This window comes from Ornithodoros turicata, chromosome 5 (genome assembly GCF_037126465.1).
Source record: "Ornithodoros turicata isolate Travis chromosome 5, ASM3712646v1, whole genome shotgun sequence".
Lineage (NCBI taxonomy): Eukaryota > Metazoa > Arthropoda > Arachnida > Ixodida > Argasidae > Ornithodoros > Ornithodoros turicata.
The window spans coordinates 48,229,118-48,244,725 of NC_088205.1; the positions used below are offsets into that span (position 1 = coordinate 48,229,118).

The 15,608-nt window shown below is 45.1% G+C and overlaps 1 protein-coding gene across 1 annotated transcript; it reads left to right on the forward strand.

The window, feature by feature from the left end:
* The first annotated feature begins 6,896 nt into the window (after positions 1 to 6,896).
* Positions 6,897 to 8,541, forward strand: LOC135395994 (probable chitinase 10). The gene has a single exon (XM_064627074.1). The coding sequence runs from the start codon at positions 6,966 to 6,968 to the stop codon at positions 8,445 to 8,447; it is 1,482 nt and encodes a 493-aa protein (XP_064483144.1). The 5' UTR covers positions 6,897 to 6,965; the 3' UTR covers positions 8,448 to 8,541.
* Positions 8,542 to 15,608: the final 7,067 nt, after the last annotated feature.

Here is a 15,608-nt window from a genome sequence, read left to right on the forward strand (position 1 = left end):
TTGTGATGAAACCACCCGCGTCAAAATCTGCGCGGCGGTTACCGAGAAAAAGCATAAAAACTGTTCCATGGGAAATACATTGGTACGGAGAGCTGGTATGCCCTCTTAACGATAATTGACAGGGATGTTGAGGAGCTATCGTATCGGAAAAAATAGCCGAAAATCATGCCCTACGGAGCTCCCAGAGGATAGTGCGCGACCAATGTTTCAGCGCAATCATTGTCAGTCCGACGAAAGGAGGTTGGAAACCCAGCCCACACCGGCGTGGTAGAAAGAGATAACACAGACATTGCTCATCGCGTCCGGCTTCGGCTGGGAACATACCTTCCCTCTCCCAATTTCAGGAACTCTCACTTTTTTCTACTATCACTCTGTGGACTAGGTTTCCAACCTCCTTTGACTGACAGCGATTGCGCTCAAAAAGTATCCGCGCGCTATCCTCTGCGAGCTCCGTAGAGCATGATGTTCGGCTATTTCTCTCGATAGAATGGATCCTGAATATCATTCTCAATTATCATAAATTTGAGGTAATTCGGCACGCTCTTCATGTTGATGGGGCAAAAAAGTGACCTTTACTTGGCAAATTTCCGAGTTCAGTTCGCAAAAATTTACATAATTAAATTTAGGTTACAGGACATACACATCATGAGGTGGCAAAAACCTAGTTAGGACAAATGCCGTTGACGGCATGATTCTAGATGGGGTAGTTTTTTCAGTGACACGTTTTCTGGGACACCCTGTATATGCTCGAATTCACTCGGAAGATCACCAAGCCTACCGGTCCGTTTGAAGGCACTTATATCACTCATATTACAAATCGGCCATGCAGGGTTTGCTCAGAAATTTGGCAGGAATGTACTAGTCATACTAGTCGAGTAAAAATCTGACGCAGAGACAGGTTTAGAGAGCCATCAGCCAAGACGTCGAAAGCAACACAGAGGCAGACAGAAAATGTCGAACTTTCAACTTTTCATCATATGATTAGAGGTGGAAATAACTTTTCATATGAAAGACGAAAGATGAACGTCACTGAAAAGGTTAGCCAGCTGTAGTACTCGAACCAACATCTTCTGGATTGCCGGTCCAGGGCTTCCTCTGTCTGAGCTTCTTCTTCGGTCTGAGCTTCGGTCCAGGTTCTTTCATGCACTTTTCATATGTTTGTGCGCAACGCAGAACGAAGAAAGCGTTTGACTATGAATCGTTTTTGCGTGTTGGAATCGTTTTAATCAGACAAACAGAAATATTCTCTGACATCGCATTTGTGAGATTCCCTCACGATACCTGTGTACAAATAAACGATGCTAACATGAACCAGGGCACCGGAGCAAATCAGCGTTGTTTTCAGAAACGCCCCGATCAAACGGCTTTCCTAAGGTGAAGCAATTGTGTGCGTCCAGTGACCTGTAGGCTTGCACAGTATCGGCAGTGAAATGTCTCGGCGAAAATAATAGATAAACTACAATGTGATTGTGATCGGCGGCATGTTTTGTGGCTGGGCTGTCCAGTTGTCGATGTGTAGTGCAAAGAGATCGTCATATTGTATGCCGTTCATAAAGAACGTGGTCTTGTAGCGACAGTTGTCTGAGTCCTTGATAGCTCTAAATTGTTCGGGTATTGTGGAAGGAGACAGTCGATAGCGCTGTAGCAGTGCAACACAGCCGATGTTGCACTTGCAGAAAGCATTCGCACGGCTGCGTTCAGTATGTTTTGCCCACACGAACTCCGTGCATGCGCAGATGGAGCGTCTGGTTTGTAAACAGTAAAATGATCTATACATTTTGAACGAACGAAGAGATAACTTGTTTCTGTGCGCGTTTGTGCTGCTGTCGTGCGGTATTTCGAAATTTCTGGCGCGCTTTTTTTTAAGCCGGGGGAAAAAAGACTGAGAGTAGGTACATAATCACCGATAAGAAAATCGAAGACCCCCTTTCCCCTCTACAACTCCGCCATTGATAGTTTTGCTATAGTCCCTGCAGTTAAAAGTATCATCAATTAATTTCAATTAACGAATTGATTAATTAGCGAGGAAACAAAACAAAAATAGACCGAGTATCTCTGGATAGACATGCAAAATTTCCGAAAATTTTTAATCTCTCTCTCGAAAAAAAGCGGTTTTCTTTCGTTTTTTTTTCTTGACAAATTGGAAAAATGGAAACAAATGTGGTTACTGCTGAGTCGAAGCATTGCCGGCCAAACCACAGCATACAATGAGCTAGAAGCTTTTGTAGTGTTCATACTCTAGGCATAAATGCAGAGCAGAGCATCCCATGAGACTGCTGTCTAGTCAGCGATAGGTAATTAGAACAACCTGTCCACTCCGACCAGAACTCCGACATTCTGTGAATGTCGGAAGCGATGGCGATCGCTTGGAGCGGCCAGACGGAGGGCTAGGTTGGTGGTTGTTGGCGGATTAGAGGCACCTAAGTCACTGTTTGCGGGTTGGAACGCATCAAAGGCACGAAAATTTACTTTTTTGAATTTTGTCACCTGGAAATTTTGGGCTATTTTCCCGGAGACGAGGAAAAAACCCGAAAAAAACTGTTTTTTCTTCAAAATTTCCGGGGCTTCGCATCTCTATCTCTGGACCCTTACTAACATTACGCACTAAGTCTCGTTCAAGTGCTATGCACCATTTTTATAAAAAAAAGTTTGACTCATTTTAAATGAAACGCCTTGCAATAATAGTGAAAACAGTAAGTGTCGGATGCATTGCAGATGACATTGAGTATCCCATTTGTACCAGGGATACTCGTCTAAAAAGAAGTCTGGCATTTGAAAGCGATGAAACATTTGAAGAATCCTTATCAAGCTCGTCACGCAGTGCCCGTCATCACTAATCAAAAAGAAAGCGACTGGTGATAAGTGTTCGCTCTCTCCTGACCACCTCCCTCTTTTCGGGTTTTATGCCTCCTCTCACCTATACACGTGTAAAAACGTAAAGTTGTCTTACTTACACAACACGTGTTATTAGGCTAAGCGCACTTTAAGGAGACGTGTCCGCGAATCTCGGGCATGGAATGTAAGATATATGTAACAGAAGGATTAAATGAAATTAAGGATTACCGAAGGTAACCACAGGTTACCGGGTGTAATTGAATGTAATTAAAAGTAATTAATGTCAATTAAAGGGCAATTGAGAGTTATTAAAGCAAGTAAACGTAATTAGAGGGAATTAAATGAAATTCAAGATTACCTCAGGTAACCTGCGGTTACCTTCGGTAATTACAGGGTAGTTGAAAGTAATTAAAGCTAATTAAATGTTAATTAAATGAACTTGCATATAGTAATTGAAAGTGTCGAGCTCAATCGACCACGCTCTGAGTCGGTAACCGACTGAGAGCGTGGTAGATTGAGCGAAATCACGCGTCCTACAACAAATGCACTCGGATAGGACGTTTCATTCGGCCGAAAATGTCGTTGGTTTCTCTAATGACAACGGAAGCGGCAGGACAAGTAAAAAACACAATGCTTGATAGGAAGGGATGTCTGTTCTGTAACGCTATAGGTGCTTTCAAGTTACTACAGAGGCAGTGCGAGTCGCTGAGGAGGTACCCGGGTTCGAATCCCGGGTACTTAGACATATTCGAATCCCGGGGTCAGACATATATCGGCACAGTTCTCCTAGAAGTCGGCCCAGGACGCACATTTCCCCAGGGCGTCAGTCGTGACGTTGCCCACATACGTGAGGCCGACAACGGCAAGCCCTTTCAACATCACCACCACCACCACCACCACCAGTCGCTGAGGAGTATGTCCGTCATCGTCACGAAAGCGTTTCGCTCCCTTGTACTCTAGGAGCAGGTTGGAAGTTTTGGGGTCATATAAGGTAACGCAATCCCAATGAAGGTTTCTGAGGGATGTTTGCCATTGGTAGTTCTTGGGTCTGCACGGATCCTTCAGCAAGACGGGTATGGCAATGTTGTTTTCGTAACGCGATGCAACGTAGACCACTTAAAAGATCAGCAGAAAAAGAAACGAAAAATACGACATAAATATTATTACTGGTAGTGGTGAATATTATATCGCATAATGCTGTATTATTACACGGACACATCGTTGGCGTTATCACGGGAAAATTGGCGCTATATGTGCAGTGCTTGCCAATATAGGCAGCCAATAGGGTTCCTGGTTGCCCTTTCCTTTTTGAACCCATATGGGACAAGTATTGGAGAACCTGGCATCCCACATTGGTCCAATAGTGGGCCAATATTCGTGTGCTGCCTGTGTAGTAGCCTTTTCTTCGTTGATGGAAGACATGTTCCATGTGCTATTTTGGGGGGCTATCTGATATCCCATGGAGCATAACATGAGCCTTCCTGTTACAAGGCCTAACCCTTGTTTGCCTGACGAACAGACGGTATGCATGGAGGTAAGGCGCCTTGCTGCTTACGGACACGCCTAGATATTTTTTTATTACTTGTTCGGTGGAAACGGAAAAGGAATTTTGCCCTTCAGTATCATCACAGGCGGTAACAAATAAGATGACCGCAATTGGAATCAAATCACGATTGCGGATCAAACAGAAAGAAGCTTACAGCGGGACCAGCGAAACCAAGGAATTTTCCCACCGGACAATCTCCAACTCAGACTCCTCGCGATCCGCTTAAGGGCGCGTCACCACGAGGTGAATTGCTTCAAATTTTACCGGCGTACGTTTTTCGGGTTTTTTTCGGATAAAAGTCGAAAACTGGACACCCTAGTTATTACGTAGCGTTACATCTTGAACAAGATACTGAGCAGGAATGGAGAGGCTATGCTTTGGTATGCTACTGAGCAACAACAACTTTATTTTATGGTGATTTGAGGTTCATCGCCAGGGGCGACAGCCCACCCCATTACTGGGGTGGTGTGATGGAATAATGAGTCATACGGTGTATAAAAAGGTCGGAAGTGCTTTGAGGGCAGAGCGTCGGTGCGCTAGATGCGGCCATTGACCAAGCAATTTTGACAAAGAGAGGGGCAAGAGTCCAGCTGAATGGAAGACCCGAAAAGTGTGGTTCGGGAAGGTTGGTAGTGTGGGCAATGAAGATGAATGTGCTGTAGATCTTCCAGATCACCGCAGTGACGGTGCCTGTGAGAGTTTATTGTCTCATGCTGTAACCCATTGAGCTGTAAAAGCCACATTGAGTCGCATTCATGAATTAATGCAGCGTCTGGACGAGAGGTGTTTCGTGGCATCCGGGAAACGAGCGTTGGATCAACTCTTCCTAGCATAGTTTGGGAGGGGGGATGTCATTTGTCCATTGGCAGGAATCCAGGGGTGTCGCGAGACGTCGAAGAATGGAACGACAGTCTCCTCCCAGCAGTGCAATACTCGCCCGTCGCCGAGATGACAGAGCTGCTTCTGCGGCGTTGTCAGCCTGTTCATTCCCCACGATGGGCTGCAACCCACTGGAGAACAACCAATGCCCTGCTTCTTACACAAGTTGGTAAGCCATTAACACATCCGGCACTAGGGGTGCGGACGAGCCACGTGTGCCTATGTTTCTAATAGCTTCCAGTGCAGATTTTGAGTCAGTAAACACTGTTCATCCTCGGGGGGTAAAATCAACGATGTGCTGCAGAAAAAATAGTGTGACATAGAGTTTTATAGTTGTTGATGAGGTTGGATGCGAAAGGCATCGTACTTACACTACGGCTTCTGATGGCATTACGAATGCCGAGGCAGAGTTCAGATTTCTCGAAGCGCCATCCGTGTGTACTGCTGCAGAAGTTGAAAATTTATCTTCTACCAGAGTTTAAAAATGGGCTCGAGGGACTGGAGTGGGAACTTGGTTTCTTCGCACCCAACGATTCGGAAGATTTACGAATGCGGGCGGTACCTGTAGAGACCAAGGGGTTTCCGGCGGTGTTACTTCCTTAGCTACAAAACCAGTGAGGCTCGGGCGTGTCCTCTGCGCCATTCGATAAAAGTCGCTTTCAGGGCGGTTTCGAATTTTTATTAAGGAGCGGGTGACGGCGATTGTGTGCACGCAAACAGAGGTAGTGCCGAGCTGTTTCACGTTCACGTAGAACCTCAATCGGGAATTCACCAGCTTCAGTCAGAACCTGTCGTGTTTCAGACATTCTTGGAACTCCAAGGCAGCGACGAAGACTTCGAGCAGGGAAGGGTGTTTAGTGATGTTGGGGAGACCTTGTGCTGTTTGTAAAGCACAGTCGAACTGCGTGAAGGGAGCGCTGACTACTGACCCATCCTGAGCCAGAAGGATGCTGAATACAAGGGAGCCATAGGTGCACTTTGGCTTCAAGATGCTTAATGTAGCGTGTCGAGCGCAGATCGGAGTCCATGACGCAGCCAAGGAAGCGATGGAAACGTACAGGTTCAAAGTTCTTCAAAGTAGCTTGGCAGGTGTAGCTGAAGAGGCATATTAAATGTTCGCTTCGTATTTTACTGACGGTTCTTGAACGAGCAGAATGCTATGCCTGGAATGCGTTACTCGCTTGATGCGCGTTCCAAAAAGTACACCTACGCTATGACAGGTGAACCTTTTAACGCTACCATACCGTTAACAATAATGGCGTTAACAACAGCAGCCAGAACAGCGGCCAATAGGGGAAGTCGGCAGATTCTACGTTCTAGGTCTCTCGAGGAGAAGGAATACTTGACAGCCTCCAGCAAAATGTTGCTGTGCGAGAAACAACTTTTTTTACGATGACGATTGGGATGAAATCTATCTGACATTCATCCGTGCATATATTACCTTGTGCGTATCGTCACCGCTACATTTATTGTATCCACTGCACATGGCACACCTGACTTCACTTTTAACTTCACTTCACACTTTGACTTCACTTTTAAAGACGGCTGTCACGTTCTCGTGAATAAAATCACATTTTAGTTTTCAAATTGACCATATACAATAGCCCCCCTTTAGGTACGCTCATCTGGGCGCGAGCCCTCGCGCTTTCAATTGACGGGCATGTTTTGAAACGGAGGTTTCTGTTCTACCGGTCCTTGCTCATCAATGAAGGCGGCGTCCGCAATCAACTCAACGTCCGACGCCCCCATGCAATCGGATGGAAGAGAAGATCGTGTCCTTGACTACTACAAGAACGAGATGACCAAGACCAACACGATGCTGTATTTGACGCGCGTCAGTTTCTGCATCTTCGTGGTCTTCGCTATGTTCCTTCTAGGCATGCTTTTCTTCTTCCATGTTACTGGAAATAGGGAAGTGCCTCCTCCCATAGAGCGAATCATTTACCAAAGCGGGCCTTCCGTTGCAGATTGTGTTATCAACAACGCCACGTACAACGCAGGAATAGCTCCATCTGTCATTTCCGTTCAATCAGTCTTGACGACATCTCATGGAAGTCAAAGTAGTAAAACTGATACGACGATCACTACAACAAGTATCTCTTCTGGGACGTTCAAACCAAGCAATGAAAAGAGTGAACTTGGAAAATCAGGACCGAATAACCAGCTCGTATTCTGCTTCTTTAACCGCACATCGTACCGTAGGCAAGAACCACTCTCTATCCACCATATTCCGGTCCACTTGTGCACGCATGCCATCTACTCTTCCGTCGGTGTAGACGAGTCCTTCCGTGTGCGACTAAGAGACAAATCGTTTGACATTGGTCAGGGTGGAATTGAAAAGTTCGTTGCCCTGAAAGCACGCAATTCCAATCTGAAGGTCCTTGCTGGTCTCGGTGAGACTGGAGATGACTGGAGATTATTGTACGACATGATTTCTGATGGCGGAGTAATGCGAACCTTCGCCCAAAACGCGGTGGACTGGGTCATGTTAAATAAGTTTCACGGCGTTGTTCTCAACTGGCTGCTTCCGCGTAAGACAGATCGTGCGAAGATCACTGAACTTGTAATAGACCTCAAGAACCGCTTCACACCAATGCATTTAATAGTCGCTGTGACTTTACCACATCAAGCTGTGATTCGTAGGTTAGCATTCGAAGTTACTCGCTTGGCAGAGCATTCCGACTTTCTCCTGTTCAACATGTTCAGTGAGCACAACCACTCTATTCCAAGAGCGACATTCCCGGTGACGAACGAAGACGTAACGCTCTTTCCCAAAGCCGTGCGATCTGAAATTGGAAAAAAGCACTTCGACAAAGCGTGCTTCGTGCTGCCTCTTTATGGCTTGTCATATACATTGAGAAGGAAGGACCATTCGCATGTAGGAGCGGCAGCGCTAGGACCAGGGCTTCCGGGAAAGTTCACCAGATCACCAGGCATATTGGCGTACAATGAAATATGCTCTGCGAACTGGTCGTTGATTAACACAGATACGTTCGGAACTTTCTCAGTGAAAGGCAATCAGTGGGTGGGGTATCACGGTCCAACGAACTTAAGGAACATCGTTAAGATGATCAGAAGGCGCCATGGTGCTCGATGCATTGCCCTGTGGGAAGTTGGTTTCGACGATTTCAAAGGGCGTTGTGGAACGCCATACCCAATCATGCAGAAGTGTTGTGGGAACATTTGACACTCTCTCCCAAGACAGTGAGGTAGCAGACGTTCGACGTGACAGAGTGAACAGTCGGTGACAGGATGGAATAAATGTCCTTTTCAGCGTTGTACTGAGGAAGTATGTAGCTAAACTTCTGTGGGGCCAATCCTCATAATAAGAAAAGTGCTTGACGAGCGTTAAGTGCGAATGGGAATGCCTTGATTCCGAACCATGATGCAGCGCCATAGAGATTAAACAGGAGCATCGGTTTTTGTTTCCCTTGCGTTTTCCACATGACTGCTTCTCGTGAACTGGAGAGTTTTTTAGGAGCTTTTATTTGTGAAGTGAGATCAAATGGGGGGCACGGAATTGCTGGAGGAATGGAGCACTCACCTATTCTAGTACTGCAGGTTAGTTACATCAGAGGTGATCTCTCGGTTCGGAGCGATATTTGTCTTGTGGCGATTCCGTGCCAAGGGTTCCGCAAACGTTATATCTGCTTGCATTGTGTCATACGCTCATATACTACAGGTTTTCCCGCCCATTTTAATCCAAGTGCCACTGAAATAATCCATGCGCCATTCAATTTAATCCGGGCGCCATCTGAAAAAATCCAGATGCTATTCAATTTAATCCGGGTGCCATCTGAATTAATCCATGGAGTTTTTAAGCACTATAACCGTGTATCCACACGAGGGACATCCCCCTAGAGTATTTTAGTGGAAGAAAAAGTACACAAAAAATTGCTGATGGAATTGAAGTTGTGCCGTGTTTTATGTTGAACACTCCCACGGCGCTGAGATATTGGGAGTTGGAGCGGGTGTATAACAGAAGACGCCACTGGTGCTGTCGTCTGCTACGCAATATCTTCTGATTGAACTGCAGGATATTCCGCGCAGTTAGAAGAGCGCGAAAAGGCATGACTCGCATAGCAGACGACACTACTGGTGCTGTCGTCTGCTACAGAATATCTTCTGACTGAACTGCAAGATATTCCACGCGGTTAGCAGAGCGCGAAAAGGCATGATGCTGATAGCAGACGACACCAGTGGTCCTGCCGTTTGCGAAGGGATAGCTTGTGACTCTGCTGCAGGATATTCCCCGCGGTTTGAAGAGCACGGAAAGACATCACGCACATCCTGCAGCTTAACTCTGAAAAAAACGGGGAGTAACGGGGGAGTAACTGCTCACTTTTACTCCCCCTTCCCTATAAGTTACTCCATTTAATTTCTGTTACTCCTCAAATTTGAAATTTACTTCGTCGCCCAGAATTCTTACTCCCTCCTCTTACTCCCTTTTTGCTGTGTTGCTCTCCACACTTAGAACTTACTCCTTTGCCTGGAATTCTTACTCCCCCTATAAGTTGGCTACTTCCTCTTACCCTCCCCACTTGAAAGTTACCCCCATGCACTATATTCCCACTCCCCTGTACTCCGACTGCTTACTCCGTCCAGACAATGCTTAAAGGTCAGCTACGCCGATTTCCCGATGTGTTGAAACGGTTGTGATATTCAAAACCAGCACATCCAACTGCCCCCGAAACGCACCTTCGTTTCTCAATTTTGTCTTCCTATTACGAAAATTAATTCATAAAGAAACCAAAACAAGCCATGGGCGCAGCCATTTTTGTGACGTAGATGGGATAAACCTGCTCCATCTACGTAGATAGAGAATCGTGCGTCTGATTGGATGAAAGCTGAGGCTTTCTCTGACTTCCCTGGCGTCTTCTCCCGTTTGCGAGGAAATCCAGTTATGGCCGCCGGCTACGATGAGTGTTTCGTCCGAGGTAATCCCGAGAACTATTGAACGATGGAAACAACAACCGCGAACTCACGTCAACATCATTTTCGGCGTGAAATTGTGATTATGTGCTCGAGAACTTCGCAGTTCAACCGTTCAGCTGCCATTCACGTCAACCCGTTTTCTGCTTTTACTACAAGTGCAGGAATGGGAGCGATTGAGCAACAACGTGAGACTTGGTGATCGTTTGAGCATATACCTGCAGAGGACTGGTCTTCAAAGAAAGAAGGCCGTATTTCTGCCCATGCACATCGTGCGATTGCCAGGCTTGTTACACGAGATACATATATTGTGCAGCATCATAGCGCGACTGCAATGAACGACGTAGGAATGTATCGTGACCACTCGAACTGCATTCGTTGAACCATTCGTCGGTTATATGAAAGTGCTCATTAGAGTTGCCCGGAACAAAAAGTGTGGGATGTAGTTTTATAGTGTGTTGTTTATCTCGTAGAGCTCATCGCGGCATGTAGGTCGAGAGCCCTTATACGTATTTTTTGCATGTTTACTTGAGTGTGCGCATTGTCCTATACCACACAGGCCATATTTCATTCATAATAGTTTCGCAAATAAACACGTACGGGTCGATCTCATATTGCTTTTGAGTTAGGCATAGTGTCTTCAGATCAGGGTATGTGTACCCTGTTTGCTGGGCCCAACAGATGTTATTAAGGGTAGTGCAACATTTCCCACTTCTTGAACCATGCTAACATTGCCAGAATAAGGAACATTACACTGTGCTGTGTATTCCACACTCAGTTGTCTCGCGACGTATACCCCCAATTATTATATTGGGTACTCCACATGTTCAACCAGTCAGCACTACCCATATCCTATTTTTTTTTAAACATGTGCTTAAAATTGCACAACTGCCACTCAATTAACTTTGCCACCAAATATAATCAGTGACAAAAGGCATATGTATTTTATCACAAATTTAATAACCTTAGTGGAAATGGGTGATGGTGTCCTCTGCCTTGTACGGTGCACTTCATAGCAAAATACACAATAGTCCAAATGTTTTCCTTGTCCACAAATGCCCTGTCAAAGCTGAAAGACTCTTATCAAAATGGGGAAGCGGGCTTGCTTGTCCAGAGAAACAAATATGAAACTGCAGTGCTCAACGTAAATAACTGCATGCTCAGCAACTAAGGCTGGTGATGCCGAAGACCTAATATTTCTAGGTTAAAAGGAACAAAGGAGAAAAGACCACTGCTGCATATTAATGTTGTTTCAAAAGTATAACACCACAAAATTTGTGAGAGTCAGTTGGTGTATTTAGTTACGTTGGTCACCTCCTGCACCAATTTTTAATAAGATTCAAATGCGTTGCTACCAACCAGGACCTAAGCCTGACCTATGATCTAATAATAATAATAGTATCTATCTATGACCTATATGGACCTTCACCACTAGTTTTGTCTAGGTTTCACAAGTGGCTTCTAGTGAAATTCGAAGCTGCTCTGTAGAGCTGACAGGAGACTTGCAGAGTAGAGAATTTTTTATTTATACTTTCCAAAGAACATGTAAAAAAACAATGTGCTGTACCAACTGTATTCAAAGAAATACAAATATACTTTGTTTTAGCTATGTGCATATTAGCAGATTACAGGTGACCGATGACACTCAATGGGCGTCAAGGGTGAGAACGCAAGAATACTACCACTGCAGGCACTGTCCTGAAATTCGAAGTCACCATTTGTCAGAAAGCAATGACCACGCACAGCCTAAGGATCATATTGAGCTTCTTCCGTTATTCTTTTTATTGACAGCATGTTGGCTGCCATCCAGTCCATGAAAGTGACCCTTATCGTTGAAAGAACGGTTCAACAGCAAGCGAGCTGGTGATAGTGTCCATGATGGCGAGACCTGAAGAGGAGATACAAGAAGGGACATAAACACGCTATGTTGAGACATTGTGTATGTCCCTTCCTATCCCTCGTCTCAGGGTTTTTCGCTATGAACCTTCATGGTGTTTCCTTCGGCAAACTTTACATATTTTTATGTAGAATTGTGGAGGTACAGCCAGGCGCTGTTAGCAAATCACACAGTACTTTTCTTGAATCAAGAATCCATAGAAGGTACACAGTCATCTTCAGCATTGCACACATCTATGGGACATGTTAATCACTTTGGAATGTCACAGACATGTCATGGAGGCCGGCACATGGTTAGTGGTGCTGAACAGACAACTATTTGTCATAGTTTAAGCATAAAAAGCAGTTTTGTCACCTGCATGTTGAGACAGATGTATCTCTACATACTTTGCCATGACACAAATATATGAAGCAACAAATGTACCCTCTACTTTATTATGGTTATTAGTCAACACTGCCAAGAATGTGGGAACACAGTCTTGTACCATCTACACTCTTCAAAATGACCTTCACACACGACACATTGTAGGTCAACGAGACTCCAGAATGATGTCCTCTCCCTCCCCATTGGCTGAAAACATTTTTCTACTACTATGCATAAGGGGAAGTTAGTACAAGAAACGTACACATTCCTTTTTTGAGCAAATCAGTATTGAGACCGTTACCATACTGTGGTAGGCCTGCAGTGCATTACGTGGTACAGCACACACTGTAAAAAATTTCATCGTAGAACATGTCCCCCATTCTAATGACAGTCTTTTCCAGTTTTTCAAACTGCCATTACCCATAGTGCTTTATGGTATGACACAGTATTTCTAAATCTTTACTGTAGTTTACTGGTTGTAGCAAAAAAAAGACACCACTGTTTCCGATCACAGGACGCAAGCCATAAGTGCTATACGGAAACAGTACATGCTGCTCTCTAGCAGTTGTTAGTGTTTGGACATGGTATGGCGCATGCAGGGTAAATTCCATGGTTAAAATATCCAAAAGTGAACAACTGTTAGATTGCATGATGTAGAATGCTCTATAGTACAGTAAAACCTCCAAAGTCGGACACCTCCCTACCTCGGACAACTTCCCATGATTTCATTGCACGGGCAGGCTCCCACTGAAACTACATGGGGACGAAATTCTCTATGTCGGACACCTCCCTATCTTGGAAGTAGGATAGGGTTTTCCCTGCAGAGACGGACAAAACCCTGGCCAAATTACCTCAATATCCGCCCATCTTTGCACCAAAAAGACCCAAAATGAGCCAGTGGCCTTGACATTTGCCCCTTTTTTCCCCTATACTGGTCTCAGCATTTGTTGCTTTAGTTTTTAGAGTCCAAAAACAAGTGCCGTCAGTCTACATTGTAATTCTTTATGTGAGCACTTGTCTTCAGTTTGTCTAGAGCCTTTGAACGAGCACTGCACCAAAGCTATGAGAAGTAGGCTGACGCTTCAGAGACAAGTCCTTGCTGCTCGAAAAGCTCCAGAGGTAATGCCATTGAGTAGAATCTGAACGGAATTGAATATACTAAAATCAGTAATAATTATCAGTGAAGAGTGGGTAGAGGTACCACTACCAGGCACCACCACCAGGTACCACTAAGGACCTTAAATTGAAGAAGGGGGACATTTCTCACAGCTGTGATCTCTTCCATTTTTTGTTGCCGTCATATTCTGTAACTCCGACACCTCTATAAGTAGGAGACGCTTCGGCTGCACCGCGGGTGTCCAGCATAGGAAGGTTTCACTGTATTTATGTTCCGTGTCATGTGACCACAAACAATATATGCTTTTGCTCATGCTGCACAGCACAGGCGAATTAAGCTGCATGTGAGGATAATAACATGAAACCCGAGGCACGGAGGAAAAGGCATGACTTTACGGTCTCTGTGTCAGTTGTTTCACGTTGTAATTGCGTACCAGCTGGCCTGTACCTGAGAATAGGTTTGATGCATTGTACACGCACCATAGACATGCAGTATGTGGTGTGTTGTGATAGTAATGCCACTGCCAATTGAAGAATAATGCTCCAGGTGGATTGTTTCGGTACAATCTTGAACTATGCATACCAAGGGGTAGGCCATCTGCGTGACAGGTTTACCTGGAAGTAAAAATGTAAATGTTATCTGAAGTCATTGAATAATTAACATTATCAATATACTGCTGCAGATCATACCAACAATAGCACACAAGATGCTCCGATATGTTATGCAGGAATGTCTCTGTACTCACAATATTAGTACAGCAGCTACAGAAAGGCATAAAACAAGTTTTTGTATACATGATACCACTTTGATAGTAACGAAAATCTCCAACCAAGTTACAGGACGGGGATACCCGACGTTTCGGACCCAGTTCGGCTCCTTCCTCAGGGGTGACTGTAGTGGCCGTTGGCAGCACCGTTCTTGCCGTGGTTCGAATTTCGTGATTCGCCGGATTGTTTTTCAGTCACGTGACGGAGGCCGCTGACGTATACGCTGGGTAACGCTCCAACAGATCGGTTAAGGTTTCCAGGTGTGGATTGTATCTGCCAGGACTCTACAAACATTCTTTTGATCTGATTACCCTCAAGGTCGATGATGCAGGCGTTTTGAAAGTCGATAGGATGGTCTCGAACTTGACAGTGTTCAGCGAGAGCGCTTCGTTCGATGTCCGACTTCCGTACATCATTCTTATGTTGCCGTAGCCTTTCGGGGAAGTTCTTTGTCTCGCCGATATATGATGCGCTGCATTTGGTGCATGGAATTTTATAGACTACACCTTGTGCTTTTTCTTTCGGTGGGCGATCTTTCGGCCGCGGTATATAGTGTCCGATTGTTGAGACGGGTTTGTGAGACACACGTATTCCTTCCTTCGCTAGTATACGTGTCAGAGACTCGCTGATTCCCTTCACATATGGCATGGTGATTCGTCTAGTCTGACAGGGCTGGTCGTCATTTGGACGTGGTCGGTTTCGGAGACCGCAAGCTTGACGACGGGCGAGTCTCTGAACAAAGCTACTTGTGTATCCGTTCTTTTTTAAATCGGAAGTGATTGCTGCTTCTTCTTTTTTCCTGTCTTTCTCCGACAAACAAATCTTCTTAGCTCTCGAAAAAAGGGACGAAACCACCGAAGCCTTGTGACACGTAGGGTGATTGGAATCAAACCTTAGATATCGTCCCGTATGAGTGGGCTTCCTGAATGCAACACAAGCTTCTGCTTCACTGCCAGAACACCACGGCGGACAGATTTACCTTACTTCACCTGAGAAAAAGTATGTACTGTTGCACACATGCTGCTGTTTGAATGTCTCGAAAAACATAATTTATGACCGAAAGACATCAACTGGAAGATTTCGATTTACCTTAGTCAAAACTGAGAAAAAGTATGTGCTGTTGCACACATGAAACTGCTGGAACTGCCCTTGAGCGCCCTGGAAGAATACCTTAGTTGTGACCAAAATACAACAGCTGAGCCAACATTGAATTTATACCTTACTCAAAATACACAAGATGTGCCGCTGTGCATATGATACGATGATACTGCT